General features: G+C 40.1%; 1 protein-coding gene across 1 annotated transcript in view; it reads left to right on the top strand.

Moving 5' to 3' along the window:
- Nucleotides 1–11,585, top strand: part of LOC122556766 (pantothenate kinase 3) — a 125,212-nt gene extending 113,627 nt beyond the window's left edge. The window contains exon 7 of the mRNA XM_043703896.1: nt 10,119–11,585. Within this exon, the coding sequence (XP_043559831.1) occupies nt 10,119–10,169 (51 nt within the window). The 3' untranslated portion in view covers nt 10,170–11,585. The remainder of the gene's footprint in view (nt 1–10,118) is intronic.
- Nucleotides 11,586–13,095: the final 1,510 nt, after the last annotated feature.

The following is a 13,095-nucleotide window of genomic DNA, read 5'->3' on the forward strand; positions in this document are numbered from 1 at the left end:
TCAGATGGTGTGGAATCTGTGGGTAGAATTGAAGAACTGTAAAGGTAGAAAATACCATAGTTGAGTTATTGTCAGGCCTCCAAACTGGTCAAGAGATGGGGTGCAAAATACACTAGGAGATAAAAAGATATGTTGGAAAGGCAAAGTTACAGTGATTTCAATATGCAGGTGGACTGGGAAAATTGGGTTGGTAATGGTTTTCAAGACGAAGAGTTTGTGGAATGTCTACGCAGTGGTGTTTTGGAGCAGCTCGTGGTGGAGCCCACTAGAGAACAGACAATACTGAATTTAGTGTTGTGCAATGAGGCAGACTTGATAAGGGAGCTTATGGTAAAGGAACCCTTAGGTGGCAGTGATCATAATATGATTGAATTTATTCTGCAATTTGAGAGGAAGGAGATAAAATCAGAGGTAACAGTATTACAGCTGAATAAAGGCAATTACAGAGGCATGAGGGAGGAGCTAGGTAGAATTGACTGGAAGAGGACCCTAGCCGGAAAGATTAGTGAAGGAAACCAGAGGATTGGGAAGCTTACAAAGACCAACTGAGGGCAACAAAAAAAGAAATAAGGAGGGAGAAGATTAAATAGAAGGGTAAGCTAGCCAGTAATATAAAGGTAGACTGTAAGAGTTTCTTTGGATATATAAAGGGCAAAAGCGAAGCAAAAGTGGACAAATGACGCTGGAGGGATCATAGTGGGGAACCAGGAAAAAGCTGAGGAACTTGATGATTACTTCACATCAGTCTTCATGGTAGAAGACATGAGTAATGTCCCAAAAATTCAAGAGGGTGATGGAGCAGAGCTGAGTATGGTGGCCATCACAAAGGAGAAGGTGCTAGAGAAATTGGCCTAAAAGTAGATAAGTCGCATGGACCAGATGGACTATACACCAAAGGTGTATAGGGAGATAGCTGAAGAGACAGCGGAGACATTAGTGGTGTTCTTTCACAAATTGCTAGAGTCAGGGATGATCCCAGAGGACTCAAAAATCGCTAATGTGACACCTCTGTTTGAAAGGAGAATAAGGCAGAAACTGAAAATTACAGACAAATTCGCCTAACCTCAGACATTGTGAAGGATGACATTTCTGAATACTTGGAAACGTATGGTAAAATAGAGCAAAATCAGCATGGTTTCAAATCTGCTAGAATTCTTCGAGGAAGTAACTCAGTGTTAGACCAAGAAGAGCCAATGAATGTTAACTGTGTGGACTTCAAGAAAGCCTATGACAAGATCCGCAAAGGAGGTTACTGAGCAAGGTAAGGGCCCATCGTGTTAGCGGCAAGGTGCTAACATGGAAAGAAGCTTGTCTGTCTGGCAGAAAGCAAAGAGTGGGGATAAAAGGGTTCTTCTCAGGATGGCAGCTGGTAACAAGTGGTGTTCAGCAAGGCTCCGTGTTGGGACAACAACTTTTCACTTTATACATCAATGATCAGATGAAGGGACAGGTAGCATTGAGGGGGTGGGGGGGGGAGGAGTGCTGCAAAAATATTTGGACAGGTTAGGAGAGTGGGAAAGGAGTGACAGATGGATACAATGTGGAAAAATGTGAGGTCATGCAGGAAAAGTAGAGGCAGGGACTATTTTCTAAATGGGGGAAAAAGTTCAGAAATTTGAAGTGCACAGAAACATGGGAGTTCTAATTCAGGATTCTCTCAAGGTAAACTTGCAGATTGAGTCAGTAGTTAGGAAGACAAATGCAATGATGTATTTATTTTGAGAGAGCTTGTATATAAAAGCATGGGTGTACTTCTGAGACTCTATTAGGCCTCAGATATATGTAAGAATATTAGGGCTATAATAGTTGACTGGGTCGAGCAATGTGTTAAAGGCTTGGATGGTGAGGAATTTGTTGTATGCATTCAAGAAAACTTCTGCTTTCAATTTCTAAATGTACCCATGAGAGAATAAGCAAAATTTGACCTTCCCTTGGGAAATAAGGCAGGGCAAGTGACTGAAGTAATAGTACGGGAACACCAGTGTTCATCATGCTATTAGTTTTAAAACAGTGAAAGAAAATGATAACCTTTCCATAAATGTTCATGCTCTTTAATTAGAGTAAGGCAAATTTTAATGGAATGAGACACGAACTTTCAAAAGTTGGTTGGAGTAGTCTGTTTGCAAGTAAAGGGCTAACTGACAAGTGACACTTTCAGAAGTGTGATAATAAGAGTTCAGAAGCATTATCTTCCTGTAAGAGTTGTGACGATGCTGCTCCTTTAACAAGGTTATGCTGTCTTTGGCTGCTTTTTTTCAGAGAGGTTGTAAAAGCAACAATTCTGAAAAGTCTACTTTTGAAGGGTTTTAGGGCCAGTTTGATTATAGCTAACAGTTACTTTCAAGTTTAAAAAAAACACTTGTACAATGAAAGAAAAGTGGCCAGTTTTCCCAGTTCAGCTTATCTCTGGTTAGGTTTTGTTTTAGTAGTCTGACTGACTGCTTTCAGTGAACAGCCAATGTTGATGCTGCAGGACCCAAGGAAGCAGGTCCATGCTGATCTTCTCACTCTCTGACATCTCCTCTGTAAAACTCTATGGTTGATTTGTCATTTTTTGCCTATACATGTTTGTGGGGATCATTGCAAGTATTTGGAACAGCATGATTAAGTTGGGATAATCCGTTGGGTTTTCAGATAGGTTGTTATTCTGCATTATGTTCTCTTTTGTTTGTGTTTCATTTGGTAATCTTGTAAGTAAATTCTGTTTTGTTAAAACTAAGTGGCTTGAGCAGCTACATCACTCCTGGAATATCCATTGTACACCTGCTTAAAACAAGCAAAGTTAGGGTTTGGGCTACTTGAAATGTTTTGAAGAGATCTGGCCTGGTCCATAGGAGTGGTAAGGCTGGTAAGAGTAGAGAACAATGGATGAGTAAAAAGAATTATTCAGTCAAGAATAAGAAACAATCGTGTATTAGATACAGACAACTGTAATCAAATGAATTTCTTGAAGAGTATTAAGAGAATAGGGGCATTCTTAAGAATAAAGTCAGAAAGGCAACAAGGGGAGACTAGAGAGCCTTGGCACATAAGGTTAAGGGTTATCCAAAGAGATTCTACAAGCATATTAAGAGCAAAAGAGCAACTAGAGAGAGAATATGGCTACTTTAATGTCAATTTTTATTGTGAAGAATGAAATGGAGGCTAGAAACTCTGGGAAATAAATACAGATGTTTTGAAAATAGTTCATATTACAGAAGAAGAAGTTGTAGAAAAAATAAAGGTGGATAAATCCCCAGGACATGATCAAATATATCCAAGGACGTTATGAGAAATAAGGGAAGAAATTGTGGAGCCACTAGCAGAAATGTTAGTATCATGTGTACCTACAGATGAGGTGTCAGAGGACTGAAGGGTGCCCTTTATTAAATAAAGGCTGTGAAAAGAAAACTGGGAACTATAGATCTATGAGCCTGACATTGGTAGTGGTTAAGGTGAATTGGCCATGCTAAATTGCCCATAGTGTTAGGTGCATTAGTCAGAGGGCAATGACTAGGTGGGTTACTCTTCGGAGGATCGGTGTGGACTAGTTGGGCCGAAGGGCCTGTTTCCACACTGTAGGGAATCTTAAAAAAAAATCTAATCTAATCTTAAATTGTTGGAGGTGATTCTGAAAGCTAGGATTTGCATCCATTTGGAGAGGCAATGTCAGGGATAGTCAGCATGGTTTTGTGTGAGGAAAGTTGTGTCTCACAAACTTGATTGAGCGTTTTGAGGAAGTAACAAGAAGATTGATGAGGGCAGAGATATTTGCATGGATTTTGGTTAAAAACTACAACGCGGTTCGCAATGGTGGGCTGATTAGTAAAGTTAGATCACATGGGATTCAAGAAGAGCTTGTCAGTTGGATACAAAATTGACTTGACAGTAGAAGACAGGGTCATGATTGAGGGTTGCTTTTTAACCTGGAGGGTTGTGACCATGGAACCATGTTTCCACAGGGATTGGTGCTGGGTCCACTTGTTTGTGTGGTTTAGATAAATGTAGGAATGTAGGAAGCATGCAGATGGATAGTGAACAAGGGAGAGACTAAAAGAGAACCCTGAAGGGCAACGTTTTTACACATAGGGTGGTAAGCATATGGAATGAACTGCCAGTGGAAGTGGTTGAGGCAGGTACATTAACAACATTTCAAAGGCATTTCCTCGCCAAGTGCGAGGAAATGAGGTTAGCATTGATAGACATTTTGGTTCATATGGACCAGTATGAGCCAAAGGACCTGTCTCCATGTTGTAGGATTCTATAACTCTCTATGACACAGCAATTGTATTGAAATCATGCGGATTTTCCTGGAAATGTGTGCATTCCTAAAAACCTACAAACTGGGTTCGATTCCACCTTTGGGCAACTGTCTGTCTGGAGCTTGCACGTTCTCCCCATGTCTGCATGGATTTCTGCTGGGTGCTCTACCTTCCCCCCACAGGCCAAAGATGTGTAAATTAGGTGGATTGACCATGCTAAATTGCCCATAGTGTTCAGGGATGTGTAGGCTAGATGCAATAGCCATGGAAAATGCAGGGTTACAAGGATAGGATAGAAGGATTGGTCTGGGTGGGATGTTCTTCAGTTGCTGTTGGACTTGTGGGGCCAAATAGCCTGTTTCCACGCTGTAGGGATTCTAAGTTTCAGCCCATGGTTTTGTCCCAAACATGATGCCAAATGAGACTCACCCCTTCTGTCTGCCTTTTGTTCATATCCTTCCATACCTTGCATATTATTGTGCTTATCTAAAAGTTGCTTAAATGCTCTTATTGGATCTGCTGCCTCCACCACCAACTAAACAGTATATTCCAAACTCACATCACACCCTGTGTAAAAGAAACCTGCCCCTCATGTCTCATTTTGATCTCCTCTTTCATCTTAAAATGCATGCCTCCTATTATTAGACATTTCACTTGGGGAGAAAGATTCTGACCGTAAAACCTATCTGCGCAGTCTCCCCTTACCCTCTGCTGCTCAAGAGAAAACAGCCTGAGTTTTTCTAGTCTCTCCTTACAGCTGATATGCTGTAATCCAGGCAGCATCCTGGTAAACCTCTCCAAAGCCTAAACATCTTTTCTGTAGTGTGACAACCAGAATTTAATTCAGTATTCTAAATATGGCTTAACCAAAATCTTATAAAGCTGACATCCTGACTCTTGTACTGACTTCCCCAATGAATAAAAGCAAGCTTACCATACACCTCCTTTATCATCCTATCCACTTGCATGGCCACAATCGGAGAGCTATGGACTTGAAATAAATGCTGTTCAGAATCCTGCCACTACTTTAACACTCGATCTCTCAAAATGCAACACCTCATACTTAGCGAAATAATTTGGAAAAATTTGAGGTATTACATTTTGGTAAAGTAAACAAGGGCAGGATTTACACAATTAATGGTAGGCCCTGGATCGTGCTGTAGGACAGAGAGACATCGGATTCAGATGTATAATTCATTGAAATTTGTATCACATATCGATAAGTTGGTTAAGAAGGTATTTAATATGCTTGCTTTCAATATTTAGGAACTCTTGAGTGCCATTTTGGGATGTCCTGTTGAGGTTGTATGGGATGTTGGTTAGGCCTATCCTGGAGTACTGTGTGCCGTTCTGTTGCCCTGCTATACGAAGGATTAAATTGGATAGGGTTCAGAAAAGATTTCCTAGAATGTTGCTGGGAATGGAGGGTTTGAGTTATAAAAATGTTTTGGACTTTTTTCACAGGATCATAGATGGTTGAGGAGTGACCTTATAGAGATTTATAAAATCAAGAGGGACGTAGATAAGGTGAAGAGCAGGGTTCTTTTCCCTAGATTGGGTGAGTTTTAAACTAGCGGGCATATTTTTAAGTTATGAGGAGAGAGTCTTAAAAAGGGCTTGAAGGACAACTTTTTCATACATACAGTCGTTAAAGTATGGAATGAACTGCCAGGTGGATGCAGGTATAGTTACAACATTTAAAACACATTTGGATAATCCATGAAGAGGAAATGTTTAGAAGGATATGGGCCAAAAGCATGCATGTGGGACGAGTTTAGTTTGAGAATATGGCCAAAGGAACTAGTTGGACCAAAGGGTCTGTTTCCATGTTGTCTGACTCTATGGCTGTAAGTAGTATGAGCTGCAGAGTGCCAAGCACATCTTTGAGAAACTCAAGGCAATCCTGATAAATGAACAGGATGTTGGTCACCCCTGATTTTTCCAGACCTTTCCTATAAATCAATTAATTTCATTTGATTGTTAGTTGAGCAGTAAGTGCTGGACTCGGGGAGAAATTAGCAAGTTTTGAGAAGATTTGTAGCTCAGGTTGAGGTTCTGGATGTAGGTTTGTTCGCTGAGCTGGAAGGTTCATTTTCAGACGTTTCATCACCATACTAGATAACATCATCAGTGAGCCTCCAAATGAAGTGCTGGTGGCATGGTCTGCTTTCTATTTGTGTTCAGGTTTCCTTGGGTTAGTGATGTCATTTTCTGTGGTGATGTCATTTCCTGTTCTTTTTATCGGGGGGGTAGTAAATGGGATCCAAGTCAATGTGTTAGTTGATAAAATTCTGGTTGGAATGCCATGTTTCCAGGAATTCTCGTGCATATCTATGTTTGGCTCATCCTAGGATGGATGTGTTGTCCCAGTCGAAGTGGTGTCTTTCCTCCTCTGTATGTAAGGAGGAAGGACACCAAACAGCCTCCACCTGTTTGTCCAATGTAATTTTTCTTACAGTTCTTACAGGGTATTTTGTAAGCAACATTAGTTTGTTTGTTGTTTGTATAGGGCTTTTCAAGTTCATTATCTGCTGTTTTAGTGTGTTGGTGCATTTGTGGGCTACCATGATGCCAAGAGGTCTGAGTCATCTGGCAGTCATTTCAGAGATGTCTTTGAAGTAGGAGAGAGTAGATAGGGTTTCTGGATGTGTTTTGTCTGCTTGCTGGGGTTTGTTGCTGCAAAATCAGTGGACTGTGTTCATTGGGTACCTGTTCTTTTTGAATACACTATAGGTGATTTTCCTCTGCTCGGCGTACTTCCTTTGTGCTGCAGTGTGTGGTGGCTCGTTGAAATAACGTTTTAATGCAGCTTCGTTTGAGGGTGTTGGGATGACTGCTTCTGTAGTTCAGTTTTTAGTCCATATGTGTTGTTTTCCTATAGAGGCTGGTTTGAAGTTCTCCATTGGCTGTATGCTCTACTGTGACATGTAGGAATGGCAGTTTGCTGTTGTTTTCCTTCTCTTTATTGAATTTTATGCCAGTAAGGGTATTATTGATGGTCTTGAGGGTTTCCTCTAATTTGCTTCATTTAGTGGTGACAAAGGTTTCATCCATGTAGTGGACCCAAAGTTTGGATTGGATGGTTGGCCGAGCTGTTTGTTAGAGTCTCTGCATTACTGCCTCTGCTGAGCACCCTGATATTGGAGATCCCGTGGGGAGAAATACTTGCCTTAACCTTCATTTTGGAGCTAGAGTTATTTTTTAATCCATAAATAGAGTGATTCCTCAGCTGACATCACCAAGAGCTTCTTGATTTTCTCCATTTTTAAAAGTACTGCACTAGTCAATGTTGTCTAAATTTCCTTTCATTCTGATCTCAGCTGTACTGTCAAGAATGTTCCTGGAAAACTAAATTAAAGGCTAATAGTGAGCGAAAATGCCCTATGAGACTGCATCTGTTCTGTTTTTGTTATGACACCAAGGTATGTGAGAAGTCCAAGAGGAACCCACTCTTCTTTGGATAAAAGCAAATTACTGCGGATGCTGGAATCTGAAACCAAAAGAGAAAATGCTGGAAAATCTCAGCAGGTCTGGCAGCATCTGTAAGGAGGGAAAAGAGCTGATTTTTTGAGTCTAACTGACCCTTTGTCAAAGCTTCTTTGGGTTCAGTCATTAGCGGCAAGCTTGGAATTTAACAAGTGCTAAAGGTTTTTGAGAAATTCAGTGTTAAAACATTGTGGTCATCAAGATGGCTGTGGAGACAGTGGATTGAGCTATCTGCCATCACTCCCATCAACTTTCTTTCTCCTCTTATTCAACTGTTTTCTTTGGCTGTTTTCTTTTTTCGTTGTTTCTTCTGTTTTGGATCTTTTGTGTCTGAAGAGCCACGGCTGAGGGAGGATGCCTTCGGCAGCGGCAGCAGCACCAGGAGAAGCCAGCCATGGCTCCATCCCAGCCCAGGGCTTCCCAGTGAGCAAGGAGCAAGTTCTGGACTGACTGGCTTGGCCCAGACTTGCAGGCTTAAGCCCAGGCTCTGGGTCCATGGTTGGGTCTGGGTGCCTGAAGGAGGAGAGATGGTGGTCTTAGCACAGCGTGACGGTCTTGTTCTGATATGCAGATCTCTTCCCCCATATGGAGGTTTTGTTCGTCTTCAGGTGTTCCAGCAGCCTGGCAGGCGGTCTTGTCCAGGAATGGCAGTCTCGGCCCAGTTTCGCAATCTTCAGCAGAGGCTTCTAGCCCAGTGGTGCAGCAGTCCAATGTGTCCTGAATTGGCAGTCTGTATTCAGCTGCATCTTGAGAGTATTCCATCCTTCCTTAAATGGCTTTCATCAAGTCCTGGAGCCGTTAACTGAACTGTGATTAACTTTGTCTTAATTTTACTTCTTTTTATTATGTGTAACTTCTGCCATTTCTGACATAAAACTATCCTGTGCATTTTTCATGTAAAAGTACACATGACAAATTTCTGTTCTCTTCTGTCTGGAAGAAACTAGCTTTCAGCAGTGAGGGACAAAGAATAGTGCATCATAATATAAGGCCCTTCGGCTCACCAAGTCTACACAAGCACATGATGTCTTTCTGTACAAAAAGACCTTTTGCCTCAAAACAGTCCTTCCTATTCATTTATTCTTTATTCCTATTCATAGAACTGTCAAAAAGTTGGATGGAGCTGAATAAGTTCCATTTGAAAGGGATGTGATTGGTGAGGAAGGACCAAGAGTAGATTCATTCCAAATTGGCTGGTGACAGTTAGTCAAGCATTTTGTCACTGATTTGAAAAAGAAAGTTTTGATTGCTTCCTCACAAAACATGGAAGAGAGCAAGATATTCAGAAACAAAAACCGGAATTCGGGAAAGCCTTGTCAAGTCTGGCAGCATCTGTAGAGAGAATATTTTGGGTTCAGTGACCTTTCTCAGAACCAGAAATGTTAACTCTGATTTCTCTACCCAGATACTGCCAGATCTGCTGAGCCTTTCCAGATATTTCTGTTTTTCTGATTTCCATCATCCGTAGTTCTTTCAGTTATTATTTATATTGGAATTCAATTTAATAAGCCCAATTACCTAACCTGCACATCTTTGGACTGTGGGAGGAAACTGGAGCATCTAGAATAAACCTGAGTACAGCTTCATAACAAGAGGGATTGAGTATAGAAGCAAAGAGGTTCTTCTGTAGCTGTACAGGGCCCTGGTGAGACCGCACCTGGAATATTGTGTGCAGTTCTGGTCTCCAAATTTGAGGAAAGACATTCTGGCTATTGAGGGAGTGCAGAGTAGGTTCACGAGGTCAATTTCTGGAATTTCTGGAATGGCAGGACTATCTTATGTTGAAAGATTGGAGTGACTGGGCTTGTATACCCTTGAGTTGATTGGACACTCTGGAGGCAGGAAACCTGTTTCCGCTGATGGGTGAGTCCCGAACCAGAGGACACCGCTTAATGCTCTGCTCCAGAAGGAGTGGAGGCCCAGACTCTGCATTCGTTTAAGAAAGAGTTGGATAGAGCTCTCAAGGATAGTGGAATCAAGGGTTATGGAGATAAGGCAGGAACAGGATACTGATTGAGGATGATCAGCCATGATCATAATGAATGGTGATGCAGGCTCAAAGGGCAGAATGGCCTACTTCTGCACCTATTGTCTACAGAAGATGTGTGATCTGAAAATAAATATGGAATGGAATAATCAGGTTTTATATGAATCATTAAATATGGGTAGTCCTTTCAGTGTAAAGTTTTAAAGAGGGGATAGCACCATGTGAAATTCTAGTATTAAGAGAAACCTGTTAGCTTGCAGTACTCGTGTTTAGGAAAGAAACACGCTGATCACAAGATTATACTGTCACATTTAATGCAAAAATGCTGTGCTAAGTAATAGATAACATGTTATACCCAAATTCTACTGTTTTCATTTTCCTTATTTTTCTATTTTAAAATGTAGGGTTACTTTGGAGCAGTAGGCGCCCTACTGAGACTTCTCAATTCCACTTAAATGTCGAGGCATTCAACATCCTGGTGAAAACTGAAGATATGCACACATCGACACGATGGTTTAGAATGGAAAGATTCACCCAGGGTAACAAAACCTTGTGAAAATGTCAGGCAAAGTTGAGCCACACTACAGGCTGATTATGTTACTAAAGTATTCTTTCTACTTGAAAAGGTTTTAAAAAGTACAGTTTTTTTAAATCGGGTCCAATGTATTGGGCATTAAGCCACTGCATAACTTCTCAGCACAACACTGCTACAAAGTGCCACATCCACAAGGGTTGTTTGGTTTTGTTAATCTAATCTTTATTTTCCCTTTATCCCATCCAAGTGGTCTCCAAAGTACCTTGAGTTTGTACACATGAAAATTTTGCTTAGACATCTGGAACCTCTGACTAATCATTTACAGAAAGATAAGCATATTGTTTCATGGGTGCAATAAATAAATTGTGTGCAATAGAATCTGTTAGCGACGTATCTGCCCTGTGGAGAATAGTTTTGATTGAGACAAGGATCCTTATTTAGTAATACAGATTTGTTTTAATCACTTTATTTAGAGAACCTCTGCAGATAAAATGCATACAATTGAGCAAAAGGGACCACGTTCAGGCAAAACAAAATATATGCAGCAAAATGTCCAGGCAGGCTAAGGTATGCATTTATGTACACACACCAAAAGTGGCTTTTATTTATTTTTTAAAGTAGTTAATTTTATTCAGGAAACATTTGTATTTTATGTGGGAGAGGTGGAATTCTACCTACCTGTGAAATTACTGGAAATATTTCATTCTCTAAAATGCCTTAAGCCCACACCAAGAACATATATACTATAGTACATCCTTACAAAGAAATGGGGCAAACTAAACTTGCACATCACTTGTGTTTATGTACATTTAGGAATTATACTTTTTAAAGGTAATGGGGCATATTTGATTGTTGGGTAAATTATATCTGATCATGTTGCCTCATAAACCACCAGGACAGAGTTGAAATGAGTTTTGTGCTCATGGTCAATTGACATTCCTTAAGGATGTCTATTTTAATATATATGTGAAATTTACAACAGTGTGTTAATTTAATTTTGGATTATTTTTGAAAGGTGCAATGGTCTGTGACTGGTGCCTTCTATATTACTGTACGGTGATTTCAAACTGAGTGGCTAATGATTTCAATGTACAGTAATGTTGGAAATGTTGGTAATAACCCGCTGATTAATAGAAAATGATGCAGGCAGTATTAAATATCACTGGATTGTGTTTTTTTCTGCTAATTGGCTACTATTGTCAGTCCAACAGTTGTGCAGAGATTATGTGCTAAATTGTCAGTATAGCTTTCACCATGTCATGTGAAACATGCTTCTAATCTAATCTAAGTTAAAATAACATAGACAACTAATTTAATAAAGTGACCATAAATTTTATTTTGTGTGTATGTGTCACACAGCCTTTGTTTTCAGTGTCTTTGATTGAAACGCTCTTTACAGTTGTCTGTGCAGTCCCGAACCAGAGGACACAGCTTAAAAATAAGGGGTAGGCCATTTAGGACAGAGATGAGGAGAAACATCTTCACCCAGAGAGTGGTGGGTGAGTGGAATGCTCTGCCCCAGAAGGCAGTGGAGGCCCAGTCTCTGCATTCGTTTAAGAAAGAGTTGGATAGAGCTCTCAAGGATAGTGGAATCAAGGGTCATGGAGATAAGGCAGGAACAGGATACTGATTGAGGATGATCAGCCATGATCATAATGAATGGTGGTGCAGGCTCGAAGGGCAGAATGGCCTATTGTCTACAGAAGATGTGTGATCTGAAAATGAATATGGAATGAAATAATCAGGTTTTATATGAATCATTAAATATGGGTAGTCCTTTCAGTGTAAAGTTTTAAAGAGGGGATAGCACCATATGAAATTCTAGTATGAAGAGAAACCTGTTAGCTTGCAGTACTCGTGTTTAGAAAAGAAACATGCTGATCACAAGTAATGTTTTGTTCACAAGATTATACTGTCAAATTTAATGCAAAAATGCTAAGTAATAGATAACATGTTATACACAAATTCTACTGTTTTCATTTTCTTTATTCTTCTATTTTAAAATGCAGGGTTACTTTTGAGCAGTATTTGATTATTCCATTCCATATTCATTTTCAGATCATACATCTTCTATAGACAATAGGTGCAGGAGTTGACCATGCTGCCCTTCGAGCCTGCACCATCATTCATTATGAATGGATCCTCTTTCTATGATAGCAAGATCCCATGAGTGGATTATGGGATTTGGCCAAAACATTGCTGGGCTCCAAATTTGTGTGTTGCATGTACAGTACTGTAGAACCCATAATATAGAATCAAAATGAATACAGTGTAAATATCAAAAGAAACATAAGCAGACAATGAACAATGGCCTGAATAAATATGACACAATGCATTGTCCACCATACCTGTGTTGTTAATGAGGGTACAGGTAGAACCAACATTAATTGCATATTCATATTGGATAAGAATAGCATCTAAAGGAACCAGTTGGATTTTTAGAACAATCTAACCTTATGTAGTCACTGTTACCTTTATTTTTGAAACATTTTCTTAAAACACACACAATCTCTTTTGAAACTAAAGCAGAAATCGCTGAAACATTCAGCAGCATCTGTGAAGGGAAATCAGAGTTAACATTTGGCGTCCTAGATCTGCTGAGCTTTTCCAGCAATTTCTGTTTTTGTTTCTGATTTCCAGCATCTGCTGTTTTCTCAGAAAATCTCTTTTGAACTGAGTTTTATGACCAATGACCAGTCTAATTCTCAAGGTTATTCATGTGGCTCTTGGTATTACCAGTCCAGTCACTTGAAGTGGCAGGAGTACAAATAATTCCACTATGTATTTTGCTCATTGAATGTGTTGGGCGCATTACAAACTCAGATCTATAGTTATACCTTACAGGG

This window comes from Chiloscyllium plagiosum, chromosome 14 (assembly GCF_004010195.1).
Source record: "Chiloscyllium plagiosum isolate BGI_BamShark_2017 chromosome 14, ASM401019v2, whole genome shotgun sequence".
NCBI lineage: Eukaryota > Metazoa > Chordata > Chondrichthyes > Orectolobiformes > Hemiscylliidae > Chiloscyllium > Chiloscyllium plagiosum.